At 44.5% G+C, this 16,812-nt stretch overlaps 1 protein-coding gene and 1 long non-coding RNA gene across 2 annotated transcripts in view; one reads left to right on the top strand and one right to left on the bottom strand.

Moving 5' to 3' along the window:
* Window positions 1–4,423: 4,423 nt before the first annotated feature.
* Window positions 4,424–16,812, bottom strand: part of LOC134728581 (uncharacterized) — a 31,487-nt gene continuing 19,098 nt past the window's right edge. The window contains exon 3 of the long non-coding RNA XR_010109154.1: window positions 4,424–5,810. This is a non-coding gene — a long non-coding RNA (uncharacterized LOC134728581). The remainder of the gene's footprint in view (window positions 5,811–16,812) is intronic.
* LOC100978883 (SPATA31 subfamily F member 1) lies at window positions 5,822–15,808 on the top strand. Its single transcript, XM_008955201.4, has 4 exons — window positions 5,822–8,412; window positions 9,041–9,086; window positions 9,613–9,673; window positions 10,707–15,808. The coding sequence occupies exons 1-4, from the start codon at window positions 8,269–8,271 to the stop codon at window positions 14,461–14,463; spliced, it is 4,008 nt and encodes a 1,335-aa protein (XP_008953449.3). The 5' UTR covers window positions 5,822–8,268; the 3' UTR covers window positions 14,464–15,808.

Below are 16,812 nucleotides of genomic sequence, written 5' to 3' on the forward strand. Positions count from 1 at the left end.
ATCCTGGGGAACTGGGAATTGCAGTGTTCTCAGGGTTCTGCAGCTCTAACTAAAAATTAGGGTTCGTCATACATTGTTGGTGAAAATGTAAAATGGTGCAGTTACTATGGAAAACAGTTTGATAGGTCCTCAAAAAGTTAAACATAGAATTACCACATGACCCAGCAATTCTACTGCTATGTATATACCCAAGAGAACTGAAAACAGGAACAAAACCTTGTATACAAATGTGCATAGCAGCATTATTCATGGTAGCCAAAAACTGGAAATAATCCAAATGATGAATGGGTAAACAAAATGTGGTATGTCCATATAATTGATTATTCTTCAGCCATAAAAAGAAATAAAGTAGTAATAGGTTCCACAACACGGGTGAACCTTAAAAACATTGTGTTAAGTGAAAGAAGTCAGGTGCAAAAGGTCACATATTCTGATTCCATTTATATGAAATGTTCAGAATAGGAAATTCCACAGAGACAGAAAGCAGATTCATGGTTGCTGGGGACTAGGGGGAAGGTAGAATAGTAGGTGAATGCCTAATAAATACAGGGTTTCTCTTTGAGAGTGATGAAAATGTTCTAGAATTAGTGGTGATGATTGCACAATGTTGTGAATGTACTGAAACCTACTGAATTACACACTTTAAAATAGTTCAATGGTGAATTTATGACATGTAAATTTTACCTTAATTTTTAAAATACGGGTTCAGTTAGCTAGGAAGAAGTGAGAGAATAAATGATTGGCAGCCAACTTTTTGAAGAAGAGAAACCCTAGTGGCCTGAAAAACATATTTATCTCTCTCTCATTTTTGAAATATATCATTTGCGTGGTATAGAATTCCACGCTGACACATTTTTTCCAGTGCTTTAAAGATGCCACTCCACTGTCTTCTAGCTTACATAGATTTGATCAGAAGTCTACTATAATTCTTATCTTTGTTACTCTTTATGTAATGTTTCCTTTTTTCTCAAGCTGCCTTTAGCATCTTTGTCTTCCTTTGTCAGCAGTTCAAATAATACATGTCTAGGTCTGTTCTTAAATGTTTACCCTGGTTAGTATTCTCTGAGCTTCTTGGATTTTTAGCTTGGTATTTATCATTAGTTTTGAAAATTTCAGCCAGGCATGTTGGCTTATGCCTGTAATCCTAACACTCTGGGAGGCCAAGGTGGGAGAATCACTTGAGCCCAGGAATTCAAGACCAGCCTGGGCAACATAGGGAGACCCCTATCTCTACAAAAAATAAAAAATTAACTGGGTGAGATGGTGCATGCCTATAGTCCCAGCTACTCAGGAGGCTGAGATGGGAGGGTCTCTTGAGGCTGAGAGGTCGAGGCTACAGTGAGCCATCATTGTGCCACTGCACTCCAGTCTGGGTGAGAATGAGACCCTGTCTCAAAAAAAAAGTTGTTTTTCTTTTTTTGAAAAACCCCTGGCCATTATTTCTTCAAATATTTCTTCTGTTCCATCATCTTTCTTTTCTCCTGGGATGTCAGTTGCATATACGTGTGTTTGTTTAATATTGTGCCACAGCTCTTGGATGCTCTGTTCTGGTATTGTTTTGCTTTTTTCACTTTTTTCTTTCTGTTTCATGTCGGATAATTTCTATGGAATTATCTTCAGGTTCACTTATTTTTTCCTCCACTGTGGAGGAAAAAAACTACTACAGGTGAGCCTGACAAAAGCAACCTTTATCTGTGTAACTATACTTACTATTTCCAGAATTTCCATTTTATTATTTCTTAGAGTTGCCATCTCTCTGATGAAATTACCCATCTGATCAGGAAGGCTGTCTACCATTTCCACTAGATCCTTTAACATATTAAACATAGTTCCTTAAGTTTCTCTTTCTGATAATTCCAATATATGTATCATATATCTAAGTCTGGTTATGTTAATTGCTTTGTCTTTTTTTTTTTTTTAGAGGGAGTCTCTTACTCTTTCACCCAGGCTGGAGTGCAATGGCACAATCTTGGCTCACTGCAACCTCCGCTACCCGGATTCAAGCGATTCTCCTGTCTCAGCCTCCTGAGTAGCTGGGATTACAGGCATCTGCCACCGCGCCCAGCTAATTTTTGTATTTTTGGTAGAGACAGGGTTTCACCATATTGGCCAGGCTGGTCTTGAACTCCTGACCTCATGATCCACCGGCCAAGGCCTCCCAAAGTGCCAGGATTACAGGCGTGAGCCACCGCGCCCGGCCTGCTTTGTCACTTTATAGTATGGTGATTTTCTCTTGCTTCTTCATATGCCTTGTAATAATATTTTGTTGAAAGCTGGATATCTGGGCCGGGTGCGGTGGCTCACGCTTGTAATTCCAGCACTTTGGGAGGCCGAGGTGGGCGAATCACAAAGTCGGGAGTTCAAGACCTGCCTGGCCAATATGGTGAAACCCCATCTCTACTAAAAATACAACAAATTAGCTGGGCATAGTGGCAGGTGCCTGTAATCCCAGCTACTTGGGAGGCTGAGGCAGGAGAATCGCTTGAACCCAGGAGGCGGAGGTTGCAGTGAGCTGAGATTGAGCCATTGCACTCCAGCCCTGGCGACAAAGTGAGACTCTGTCTCAAAAAAAAAAAAGAAAAAAGAAAGCTGGACATCTATTGTAAGAGAGTAGACTGAGTTAAATCATTTTTATACCTGAAAATGATCACCCCTTTCCTTCTGCTAGGACTTTAGTATGGGAGATTGATTCAGTCTGGTCAGGAGCTGAGCTGTGTTTGGGTTTTGTTCTTGCTATGTTACTGTCAGTGCATAACAGGCTCCAGGTTTCTCTAATATTACTTTGTGTTTACGGTTGAGGCTGGTTTGCCAGAGGTTTGCTCAATGTCATCCTCCATGCTTTTGATGGTATTTCAGCAGTAGACTGCAGTTGTTACTTAATGCTTATTAGCCTGGTTGGTCAGGGTGGGGAGATTCTGTTTTTCTGATTCAGCTTCAGTTTTAGACAGGCACTGTGCCCCTGAATCTCAGGACAGGGCCTTCTCCCTGATCCTATGCCACCCCCAGCTGGAATACTTCTGATGGTCTGGGGCCTACAAAGGTAGAGGATTTTTTTCTTTTCCCTTTTTCCAGCTGCAATGGGTCTTCACCTATACGTGATTTACGGCCTCACGACAGGACTTACTGCTCTTCATCTAGCAACTTAAGGCTTTTGTTTCCATAGCGAAGAGAAGGGAGAAGAATCTGGGAAGGGCTTGGTGCCTTTCCCCTCAGCAGCTGCTCTTCCTTTTCCCCAGGCCTGTACCACGAGTGATATTTTTTCAGGACTCTCACACTACCCCCAGTCTTTCTTGTGAATACACACTAAGGTTCGTGGAAAGGACCCTGCAAGTGAGTGTGAATTCTCCCTGTACTTGTAAGTCCCAGCATTTCTGTATTCTCACGCTGGGCTACAGTTGGCCTTTAGCAATTCATTAAAACTTTTATCTGGATTCTTACAAGCTTGATGGGAGGGGAGTGGGGGAGTCGGCTCCAAATAAGCAAGTATACCTGTGCTACATCTCCTTCAAGATGTCTTTCCTTAGATTAAGGTTAATTGAGTTGACCTAGAACTTCAGCTTGCTGACAAATTCAAGAAAAGTTGTGAATTTACAGAGTGTCTTGTGATTTCTTTTCTTCTTGTATGTGTGATTTCTTTTGTTGTAAGAGTGAAAGTAATGCTACTTCCAACTTTCCTTTCTCAGGAATCCAGAAGCCCGAGAAACCCTATTTTGTAGTTGAATCTCTGTTAGATGTACCTCAGTGTAATTCTTAACTAATACAGGTTCTAACTTCATTCATTTATCAAAAATAATGAAACCATGAGTACCTGAAGAATTGTAACTTTTTTATAACTTCAGGAAGAGAAAAACCTTTCTAAGTGTGACTTAAAACACAGAAGCCATGGCCGGGCACAGTAGTACATGCCTATAATAGCAGCAATTTGGAGGGCCGAGGCAGGAGGATTGCATGAGACTAGGGGTTCAAAACCATCCTGGACAACACAGGAGACCCCCATCTCTACAAAATAAAAATAAAAATTAGCCAGGTATGGTGGCATGTGCCTGTGATCCCAGCTACTAGGGAGGCTGAGGTGGGAAGATCGCTTGAGCCCAAGAGATCAAGGTTGCAGTGAGCCATAATGGCACCACTGAAATCCAGCATCATGGCAACACAGTGAGACTCCGTCTCAAAAAAAAAAAAAAAGACCCACAGAAGCCATAAAATAAAAGACTAATAAATTCAACTACATAAAATCCAAAAATTTACGTGTGGCAAAAACTCATCATAAATATCAAATGACAAACTGAGAAAAAGTATTTCTGATACATATATAATTTCTTAATATTAAAAAACACTTATACATCAATAAGTGATTTTTGCCCAATAATCTGTGAGCTAAGAATAGGAAGAGATATTTCACAGAAAAGAAGCAAAAAGGTGATTATCATACATTGAAACACATTTATAAATATGTAAAATACAAATTTGCACTTCTCATATCGACAAAGATCAAAAATTTGATAATATTGAGTCAACAAGCATAGGAAGAGAGGCACCCTTACAGAGTTTTGGTGAGAGTGCAAATTCATACAATTGGTAGGCAATTATGCAATATCAACATTTAAAATACACACACCTTTTGACCCATTAATTCAACTCTTAGGAATTTCTCCTAGTTATATACTCATACCAGTGTACAAGAACTTATACACATGAGGTTCATGTCAGTGTTATTTGGTAGAACAAAAAAACTTTAAAGAAATATCCACAGATATAGGATTGAAAATAAGTCATGTTATAGTTTTACCAAAGAAGACTGTACAAACATTAAAGAAAATTATATACAGAAGATATATTCACAATAATTAAAAGTAAAAGAAAAGGGAAAACAGTATCTAGCATGTTTCCATTTATGAAGAAAATATATCAATTTATTTATGCTTCCCATGCTAAATTAATTCTGAAAGATACACGAGTATTGAGGAAACTCTCCAGGAAATTGGTCTAGGGGCAAAGATTTCTTTGTGGAGCAATACCCCATAAGCACAAACAGCCAAAGCAGCAAAAGTGGACAAATGGGCTCACATCAAGTTAAAAAGCTTTTGCACAGCAAAGGAAACAATCAACAAAGTGAAGAGACAAGCCCAGAATGGGAGAAAATATATTTACAAACTATTCATCTGGACATGGGATTGATAACCAGAACATATAAGGAGCTCAAACAACTCATTAGAAAAAAAAATCTAATAATCCTATTGAAAAATGGACAAAAGATCTTTTGTCAAAAGAAGACATTTCTCAAAAGAAGATATACAAATTTCAAACAGGTCTCTGAAAAGGTGCTCAATGTCAGTGATCATCAGAGAAATGCAAATCAAAACTACACTGAGATATCATCTCACCCCAGTTAAAATGGCTTTTATCCAAAAGACAGGTAATAATGAATGCTGGCAAGGATGTGGAGAAAAAGAGAACCCCTGCACACTGATGGTGGGAATGTAAATTAGTACAGCTACTATGGAGACCAGTATGGAGGTTCCCCAAAAAAACTAAAAATAGGCTCACACCTGTAATCCCAACACTTTAGGAGGCCGAGGTGGGAGGATCACCTGAGCCTATGAGTTCAAGACCAACATGGGCAATAAAGTGAGACCTCATCTCTACAAAAAAAAAAAAAATCCAAAAATTAGCTGAGTGTGGTGATGCATGTCTGTGGTCCCAGCTACCTGGGAGGCTGAGGCAGGAGGATTGCTTGAGTCCAGGAGGTTGAGGCTCCAGTGAGCCATGATCACGCCACTGCACTCCAGCCTGGGTAACAGAGCAAAAACCTGTCCAAAAAAAAAAAAAAAAACCCTAAAAGTACAACTACTATATGATCCAGCAATACCACTGCTAGGTATATAACCAATAACCAAAAGAAAGGAAATCAGTATATTGAAGAGATATCTGCACTCCTATAGTTACACAATAGCCAAGATTTGGAAGCAAACTAAATGTCCATCAACAGACGAATGGATAAAGAAAATGTGGTACATATACACAATGGAGTGCTATTCAGCCATAAAAAAAGAATGTGGTCCCGTCATTTGCAACAACATGAATGGAACTGAAGAACATTACATTAAGTGAAATAAGCCAGGAATGGCAAAATAATTTTGCATGTTCTCACTCATTTGTGGGAGCTAAAAATTAAAACAATTGAACTCATGGAGATAGAGAATAGAATGATGGTTACCAGAGGCTGGGAAAGGTAGCGGGGTGAGGTGTGGGGGTTTGGGTGGGAGAAGGGCAGATGGTTAATGTATACAAAAAATATAATTAGATAGAATAAATAAGACCTAGTATTTGATAGCACAACAGGGTGGTTACAGTCAATAATAATTTATTGTACATTTTCAAATAACTAGAAGTATAATTGGAATGTTTGTAACACAAAGAAAGGATAAATACTTGAGGTGATGGATACCCCATTTACCCTGATGTGATTATTATGCATTGTATGCCTGTATCAACATATCTCACGTACCCCATAAATAGATACACCTACTATGTACCCATACAAAATAAAAATAAAACATTTTTTAAAAGAGAGATACATGAGGAAGAAAAATAGGAGGAGACAGGGATGAGAAAGAGACAGCTATACACCTCTTCTGCCTTTTAAAGTTTGTGACATGTGTAAGTATACTTACTTTAAAAAAAATAGTCTTAGGGATTGAAATAAAATAGATACAAAGGCCCTCCCTCCATCAAGAGGCCTCTATCCTGATCCTCCAATCCTTCTCACAGTTGCTCTCCAGTCCACCCTTCTATATTCTCCTAGAGATACACTGCATTTCTTATTGCCAAATGAACTCCATGGCCCATTCCCTAGTTTCAGCATGAGCTGGTAAGTTTTTCTCCCACCAGGAAGAGTCCTTTTACCCACAACCTGCACTGTCAAACTTAACTTCGACTACCCAGGAGCCCTCTCTGATGACCATGATCCTCACTATGATTTCTCTTTTCTGAAATGGAATGTTTGTGGCCAGAGCCTTACAAATGAGTATATAAGTCTATTTGTAGTGATTGTTGGCTCTTGCTTTGTATGAATTAGTCTTGTCTTTGAAACTACATTTTTAAGTATCTTGAAAGCAGAAAGCCAATGCGGCTCAAATGTCTTTGTATCCTCAACACTCCCCAGCTTAGGGCTGAGCACATATTGGGTGCTTACCACATCTGCTGGGTGGGCTGGATACTGAGGAAGGACCAAAGCCTCTTCAGAGATTTTCAGCCCAAAGGTTTCTTGGCCTGAGACCACCATTACCAGAGCAGAACTCTCTCAAGGAAATTCAGGAATACTGAGGTGTTGGTGGCATATCACAATATCTACAAAAGCTAGGCAGGTAAATCAATAGTCTGGCTATGGAAGTAATGGGTCCTGAAGCTGAATTGGAAAACACATGCCCTGCCTAAAAATTTACAAAATCCGGATTTGAGAAAAATAAACAAACAAACAAAAAAAACATCCTCAGGCAAACAGCATACATCCAACCATGAACAGCAACTAGTCACTTGTGACCCACAGTCAGAAGCGGCCACTAACCCATCTCTGCAGGCATTCATCTCCCTAAGCATGAATGTGCCTCCATGGAAGGTAGCATTTACAGTCTCTCCCAACCCATCTGCAAGCTTGAGGCCACACAGACCAGATACGTACAACCACCTTGGCCTCTCCCTACCACCCTACCACATCAGCCATGGTCCCCTTCGTGCACCTCTGTTACCAATCACCCATTGCCTAAAACATCAAAGATCTCCATTTCCAAGCCATAACCAGACTCCGCCCTCCCTAAATTCATGTGTGTTTCTCAGGTATATTACCAAAACTAGTGGGAGAGTTAGTGGAGGTTCCTCTGGCCTATCCACCCCTTCTTATGAGGTGACACCTGTGCCAAAGCACTCAGTTTTCTGAGGACAGGTGACCATACAGTTGTGAAGGAGAGAGCCGAGACATCAGGCTGGTATAGGGAGTGGAAAGTGAAGACAGACTAGGAAATAGACACTGCTTGTGGCACCTTCAGTCCCAGGCTCAAAACACCCTCATCTACAGACTGAATCACCACATGAGCTTCCCTACTACATGTACCTTATGAAACAGGAGGGCTTTGTGATGCAGTCTGGTGGCCTAGTTCCGTCCTCTGTGAGGTGGACATGACAAGGCCTAGCACTGGGAGTCATTAGGCACCAGAACCCTGAATTCTGAGATAGAGGGATGGCTGATCTCATGCTAATGAAGTTTAGACCATGTTGAGCCCTACTTTTGTTCTGTGGGAAGTTGGATATCCCTTATACATCTATGGCTCCATCTTCATCGTTATTGTAATTATCTGGCAAGTGAAAAGGAGCCACCATGAATTGAGTTCAGAACCTAAAAGGAGCTGCTGCCGGGTAGGGCTGTGATCCCAACTGAACTAATTAAGCCTCAGATAAGAAGCCTATAAGTTCTTAGCGTGCTCCCTTATAATCCCCACCCCAGAATTTTTATAGCATACTTTCAGTTACCTTTGTGTAATACTTTTCTTCTCAGAGACTATAATTCCTTACCAGGCCCTTCCCGCAACATACTCTGATTGAAAAGCCAAGAACCTCTCTATTTGGCTTGGATTGAGAACTAGATAATATGAAGTCTATCTTGCTGGATCTCGGAAGATCTCTGAATATGGGGGATTTTTCTGGTTGGTGGGCTTTGTAAGCAGAAGTCCTTTGGTTGTTAGAACCATTTACCCTTTCGTCTGTTCTGCTTTTCCTCCTGTGTCATCCTCAGCATCCAGCAGGACTTCTCTGTGAATCAGATGGGAGGTATAGAATTTGGAAAAGCCTCCAAGTGAATCCAAAATAAGCAGAGAAGGAAAATGGGGTAAAATGTGGAATAGGCAAAGGAAGTCCAGGAGAGTGTATAAAATACAGATAGATATATAGAAAGCGAGTGGAAAATGTATATAAGTTTTGTCTCATTTTGGACATCAGGAAGAAAATGGTGTCCCAGCTTCACATTCTAATGTTTTTGTCTTCTAAGTGTCACCAAAAAGTCAGGCAAAGAGCTAGAGATGCAGCATCAACAGGTAAAGTCCCAATCTCTCCTCTGACTCCCTTCCACTGTGGGTGTTTCCCATGAATCCTGTCCCTCTGTGACCTCTGGAGCCAAGAGCCAGGTGCTCTGCCACTGAAGACTCCAGTTCCCCAGACTGAAATTTCCATGGGTGGGAAATCATAACTTGAGAATGTTCCAAAATCCTGTACCTCAATGCCCTGGAAATGAAGAATTAAGAAAGTAGAGCAGATGTTCTTAATTGTATAACTTACTAGTTTTATGACCCTGTGGAAGTCATTTCATCTCTCATTCTTATAGACAAAATGAGCAAAACACTGACAATCCTGCCTCAATCACATCGTGGTTGTAAAAATCAAATGAAATTAGATATGGGACATTGTGTTACAGCGATGCTGTACTCAGACATGCCTTAGAGTACGGACTTTTCAGGACTGTAGTCTTTTCTTGATGAAAGTCAAAGGCCTTACTATTCAGCTTCCTATAGGATGCCTATGAAATTATCCCATGCCATATAACACTGTCTCCCCGTTCCTCAGCTAGGAGACGTTCCCGGGAAGAAGCTGAGAAGCCACAGAAGCTGCTCTCCATCATTAAAAGGTGATCTATTGCTCTTTGCACTCTATCAACAACCAGCCTGGCCTATGATGATTTCTTGGCTTGGCCTGGGGCAGGACTAAGGAGAAAGATAATGGCTGGGAGGGAGACATACACAGTGGAAGCAGGGACACTGGTTGAGAGGGTTGCCAGGGAAGAGTGGGGTTCACATGTCTCAGGAGAGATGAGCCGCCCAGTTCAGTTCTGTGCTAGGGTAACAGCAGTTCTACGATTCAGGATTTTACTAGTGTATAATTCATAAAACATATTACATGGAGCTGCACTCAGCCATGAGATAAGTTACCCAGTTAAGAGAATGGGTTTTGAATAAGGAAGTCATCCTTGTCTTATTCTCTTTATACTCTTTCAAGGGAATAAAGCTATACCCTTTCATGGGAAAATACCTGACTCTGGCTAGACTCTGCTGACATGACCTCCTCCGGTTCTGTCTTCAGTGAGGCCAGTACTTGGGACACTCCTTAGATAGGAGTCTATTATATTATCCTCTCCTTAAGAGCTCTAGAGAACAGGACTGGTTCCGAAGAGATACTGGGTATAACATTAGGGGTACCAAATACCCCAGAATGCAGGAGTCCCACAAGGACCTCATTTTCTACAGCTTGGAAGTACTGAATACAGGCTTTGGATTTCTTAGCCTCAAATAAGACTGGTCTGGGTTCTAACTGGTGATGTTCCTGGTGATGCCCCATCAGCTAACTGCCTAGCTCCATTCTCCTAGTTCAGCTTTTCAACAAGGTCAACAGAGAACTGACTCCAACTCCCAGCCCTCTCTGAGGGCCATGCCCTCCCATGGGTTGTCTGAGGCCTTGCCCAACAAGCTCCAGACCATCAGCCCAGCCCACCACACCTTGCCAAATGGCATTTTCTTAGCAAGGAAAGCAGACAGGTAGACAACAAGATGGTATAGGCCCCAGGGTTTTCAGGACTGGGAAAGGAGAGTGCCCACTCCAGCCCACACTCTTCCAAGAAGGCAGATGTCACCCCATCGTTAATTTTGCCGTGTTTCCCTTCCTAGCCAGGGCTGGCTTCCTCTGGAGGGAAGTGTGCGGCGAATCCTGTGTGCAGATCCCTGCTGCCAAATCTGCAATTCTGTGGCTCTGGAGATTCAGCAATTGCTGGTGGGTGAGAACAACCAGATCTCCCTGACTTTATCGGGGCCATTGCAGGGCTCCTCTTGCCTAGAGATGCTGTCTACGTCTAGTATGTCTTTAGATCAGAGTCTGGAGTTTCATTCCTGGCACACCAGAGAGCTTTCACTGTCATCTGTAACCCCAACACTGTCACAATTAACAGATCAGAAATCTTTAACCCAGTCAGCTGCCCAGTCAACGTATGCAGATGGCATACAAGATTACTGGGCTGATCACCTCCAGCTAGGGCAGGAATTTCAAGTGCCAGATGTGCTCCGGGGCCCAAACACCATAGCTTCTTCAAGGCTTGAGAAGCCAAGGGCTCCACTGAACCAGGAGGAGATGATGCAGAGCAACCCCAGCCTTGTCCAGGGAAACCAAGGCCAGCATCACTTGAATTCCCAGGTCTCCTTGCTGTCCCTGAACCCAGAAACCCTGAACCGGATGCATCCAATAGCCTTGCATATGGTCCTCCCTGCCCACCTGCCATTTCTCAGTCCTGAAGTGCTGAGGCTTCTTGAGGTACATGTTAAAAAATGGATGCATTTCCAGAGGTGGGGGCTCCCAAGGCGTGTGGAGGAGTCCCTGAGGCAGCTTATGCCAAACCCACCATTGTATTACCAACCTGGAAATGACCAGCCAGTTTCTTTCAACCTGAAGAATACTCCTCAGGTCTCTCTTCACAGATTTGAGACCATTTCCCTCCAGACCTGGTATTCATGTGTGGCTGGCCAGCCCATCCAGACCTTCTGGGTTTCTGAATGGTCCACAATGAACCCAGAACAAAGACACCACTGTCAGCAAAGTCCAAACCCTATGGCTCTAGCCTTGCCCTCTCCAGCCCTTCAAGCCCTAAGTGGCCCCCATCCACAGTCTGGGGGACAAGATAATGACTCAGGGAGTGATCTCCAGCAGAAATACAGCCAGCTATTCTGTGGGCTCCCTTCTCTGCACAGTGAGTCCCTGGTTGCCACTTTCACGGGATCTCAAGGCCTTCCCAAGATTGAAAATGTGCCCAAGCCCCCCTTGAAGGATCCTTTTCTCTTCAATGAGCTCTCCTTCCCCCAACTGCTCCCTAAAACTTCACCCCAGTCAGCCCCACCCTCTTCCCCACTTTCCCCAAATTGGGTGTCTCCATCTGACCATCAACGAGCTCAGATCAATGTCCCATTTCTGACTCTGGCTGAGTATGAAGCCTTGGAGTGGCACCTGCTACAGAGGCAACTCCAGCTTCAGTGGGGCTGGCCAGCTGCCCTCCAGAGGTCTCAGCACACCCAGTGCCTCATGCAGCATGAGCCCTGTAGCAAAGCTCAGTCTCCTGAGACCACGACAGCTTCCCAGACAGGGAAGTCCATCTCAGTGCTCACCAGGGAACTACTCTTCTTCCCGGAGCATGCCCGGAAGCTGCTGGAATTCCACATCCAGAAACAGTCGATTCACCATCGCTGGGGCCTGCCTCAGAAGATCCAGCAGTCCATCCAGTTGCTCCTTACCTCCACTGACCAGCAGACTGTGTCCTGCAGCAGCACAGCCCTGGCCAAGGTGAGCATCTCCCAGCCTGTAGCCCTAGAGGCCAACGGGGCTTGCGATGTGCTGTCACCCATTGCGGCCCCAGTGTCCATCCCCAGGCCACACTTGTTAACTCAGGTCAAGGCAATACTGCAGAACCACATCAACTCCAAATGTGGACAAATCCACCAGGGCAAGATCCCCGCCTGTGTACATAGGTCCTGGGACTGCAGAATTTCTGGGGTCCTGGCAGTGGCTCCTTTTCCCTGCATTCCAGAAAGCCAGTTCCTGGAACTGCAGACAGCAAGTGACCCAGACCTGCATCACAAAGTTATGCCCTGGATGCCAACGGCCCTTGATCAGCAGCAACAGGCTTTACCAGGTACTGTCACTGAACACCCTAAGCTGCTCCGAGTCTTGTCTGTGGAAGCCATTGAGAAACTGGAGACAACTTTACGGCACAAGCATCTGGCCTTCCTGTCAGGGCTGCCTGCTCTGTATTATGTGGCGCTCCCCAGGGCCCTGGCCCCGGCAGTCACTAGCCAATCTGTCATCACAGAGATGGTGCCTAGTCCCGTGGAAATCCCAGCAGAGCCTCTGATTCAGATGGTTTCATTTGAAGAACAGTGTATAAGTCTTGGGCCATGCCCTCAAGGCAACAGTGAGAGTTGTACAGACATTGCAAAAGAGTTCCAGCCTGCAGTGCCAGTAAAAGGAACAATGGAGACACTGCCTCTAGAAAGCCAGACACATCCTACTAGCCCCCACTCACTCCAGACACATATCTTGACCAAACTAAACTTCCACCTGAGAAAAAAGGTCCTAGAGATACAATGGGGAATTCCCATTAGGGCAAGGAAGTCCAGGGAACAAACTGTTGCAGCACCAGAGAACATATGCACACAGAAGTCTCTTGAAAGTCTAAACCACCAAGGGGAGACATTGCTCCAGGAACTGCCCATCCTACCAGACACTCTTCCTGCCCCTAATCCAGAAGGGGTTCACCTTAAAGAACAGCTGGCCAATGACTTGAAGGCAGTGCAGCAGAACCAAAAGCAATCCAATTCCAAAGCTGTACCCCAGGGTTCTGCCCACTCAGTCTCCAAGATCTCACAACCCAGTGGGGACATGACAGAGGCCCACATGCTTTGTGTTCAGGTAGAGGCCAATGTGAACAAACCCAGCCTGGAGGAACTCTGGGGCCCTGAGCCTCAAAGCCCTGGCAAGAGCAAGGACCCAGCCCATGTCCCCATGCTAGCAGGAAACAGAGAGGACCCAGAGGAAACCAAAGCAGCCAGGGACCACAGAGAAGGGGATGCGGGGTTTGGGTGCTCCTCAACCAGAGAAGAGAGACGCCCTGCTGAAGACCAGAGGCCAGCAGGGATGCTTCCAAACAAGACACCCCGAGGGTCCTGGCGATGGAGCCGTAGCTTTCATCTTGCTGATCCCTGTCAACACAGCCCCCAGCATCACCCTCAGCTTAAGCTCCCACAGCTACCTCCACGAGTCCCTGGGGAGAAAGAGTCTGAGAAGGACCTGCAAGACAGTCAAACCAAGCTAACTGTCATCCTTGAACCAGCGACAATTCCTGAGAATGCCCAGACTGTGTTGCCCCAGGCTTCACAGGGTCAGCCTTTCCTGAGCCAACCAACTCAGGCTAAGCCTTTGCAGGGCCAAACTTTGCAAGGCCAGGTTTTGCATGGGCTGGTGACGCCAGCCCATGCTCAAAAGAAGCCCAGCCTTCCAGAGTCTAGCTTCAGAAATAAAATTAAATGTTTTCTGCAGCATATTAACCCCAAGACAAAAGGTAAAGGGCATGAGGACTCCATGTTCTCAGCCGCTGCGAAGGTGGCCAAAACCAGAAAAGAAAATGTTGCGAAGAGCCTGGCTCCAGCCAAGAGCCCTGTGGGGAGAAGTAAGACGGAGAAGCCAACAGGTTGCTCCAGGGCCCAATCTCGTCCTGCTCAGAAGCTGGTGGGCCCAGCCTTCTTGGATGGTCCCCAATCCCTAGACGATAAGCTCTGGCTACACTCCAGACAACCTGGCTCTGCCTCAGCCCTGAGCTACCCCCGCCACTGCCCTCGTCACTGTCCTCGAGAGGCTTGTGCCACCAAACCAGGGCACCCAACCTAGCTCCTGACCCTCACCTCAGATAGAAATATTGGTCCGCTCAAGGAGAACATGCAGAGCCATGAAAAAGAGTTTATAGGCTCCCCAACTGCTGCAGCCCTCCAGAGGACCAGTATTGTCATTTCCATAAATGTGCAGGTGGGACAGATGCCACTAGAAATACACTCTATATTTCTCAGCAATACATTGTCTGTCTGCTCCTTGTCTCTGCTGTATTGTGTTAAGGGAAGGTGTGAGGGAGGCTAAAAAGTCCTTCCTGTCTAGGGAAGGAGCTTTAACTTACCTTTCAGATGGGTCACCATTCCACATCAAAGAAGAAAAGCTTTTATCTAGAGTGCACTGAAGTTAAAGGTCATGCTTGATTTCTGAACATTTACCATCCATCCCACCAGAATATTTTCCACTGTCCCATAACTCCAGGGCCTAGGAGAGTGGCTAATGCATAGTAAGACCTTACATTAGTTGAATCCAAAGTCAGGGCTGTGGAGACAGACAAAGCATTGATCATTGTAATGGGGCTATGAGGTGTGTGGTAGTGCCACAGGAGGAAGCAATCAGCTGGTGAGGAGGAACCCATAATAAAAATTACTTTGAGAAGCATCTTGTTTTCAACAATTAAATATCTGAGTGTTTATTACGTGCCAAGAACTATGCAAAACACATCAATGAACATGACACAGGCCTTGACCCAGTGGAGCTCATGATCCCATGGGGTCGACAGTCTATTACTCCCAAATTGTCCAGTCAAATTATAAACTTAGAAGTCCAATATTCATCTCAAACCATACAAAAATAAATGAACTGGTTTTCTACCCTTCACCACCACTCAGTCACACATACCAAACCCACTGTATTCACGATATTTCTCACTTCAGTGAATGGCAGCTCCATCTTTCCAGTTATTTAGGACAAAAACAATGGTGTTATCCTTGATTTTTTTCCTAACCCACAGTAAATCCTGTTCTCTCTACCTTCAAGCATGCATCGAGAAAATGCCCACTTCTCACCCTCTCTACTGCTACCATCACTCCAGTAGCATCATAACTAACCTCCCCATTTCATTCTGAGACCATTCAACCAACAGTTTATCCTCAACACAGAAGCCTGATGGTCCTCAGGGAGGGTCCTGGCTTCAGATAATACAGAGAGAGTGAGAAAGAAAAAATCATGCAACTGGATAACACACCAAACAACTAAGTGTAAATGGAGACATCTAAGGAGTGGGCCCTGAGACTCTTCTATGTTAAGAAACTGGAAAGTAAAGGAGGGACTAGTAAACAGAGGAAACTGACAAGCAGTGGCCAGTGAGATGGAAGGAAAACAAGATGAGTGTGGAATACTAGAAGCCAAACAAAAAAGTTTTTCAAGGAGAGATCAACTGCATGAAAAGTTGCCAGTCAGCCAATTAAGATGAGGCATGTTAGATTTAGCCACACAGAGATCATTCATGACCTTAACAGGAGCAGCCTCAGGTGAATGATGGAGATGAAGGTGTGACTGGAGTGGATTCAAGAGAGAGTGGACGGCTGGGCACAGTGGCTCACACCTGTAATCCCGGCACTTTGGGAGGCCGAGGCGGGTGGATCACCTGAGGTCAAGAGTTCGAGACCAGCCTGGCCAACATGGTGAAACTCTGTCTCTAGTAAAAATACAAAAATTATCTGGGCGTGGTGGTGCGCACCTGTAATCCCAGCTACTCAGGAGGCTGAGGAGAATCACTTGAACCCAGGAGGTGGAGGTTGCAGTGAGCCCAGACTGTGCCATTGCATTCCAGCCTGGGCGACAAGAGCAAAACTCCATCGAGAGAGAGAGAGAGAGAGAGAATGGAAAGACAGCAATTAGTGTTAGAAAGGGTAATATAAACTCCTCAAAGAGGTCTGTTCAAATAAAGATACAGAAATGTGAGGCATTAGAACCCAAAATGGCTTTTCAAAAAAGACTGGAGACATAGCATGGTGGATGTTAATGGAAAACATCCCGTGGAGATGGATAAATTAATGATGCAGGAGCTCAAGGGGAGAACTGCTGGAACAATGTTGTGGTTCAGAAGTGAAGGAATGGGAGCAAGTCCCCAAGTTGACAGGCTGGCTTTGGCTAAAAATACAGAACTTCACTGGTGGTAGAGAGAAGGTAGAGTTAATGAGGGAGGACTTCATGGATTAGAAGAAAGGATTCCTCCACATATAAGGGAATGTGGGCAAAGACCCAGAGGGATGAGTGAGGACCTGGGAAGGGACCATGTCTGTGGGAAGGGGGAACCGTATGGAGAACCAAAGCGGGAAAGCTGGAGGTGGAGAAAGATTCTGGAAGTTACCATGGAAAGTTTCTGTTAGGTCCCAAGCAGTTGGTTGT

Source organism: Pan paniscus, chromosome 11 (genome assembly GCF_029289425.2).
Source record: "Pan paniscus chromosome 11, NHGRI_mPanPan1-v2.0_pri, whole genome shotgun sequence".
NCBI classification, from domain to species: Eukaryota; Metazoa; Chordata; class Mammalia; order Primates; family Hominidae; genus Pan; species Pan paniscus.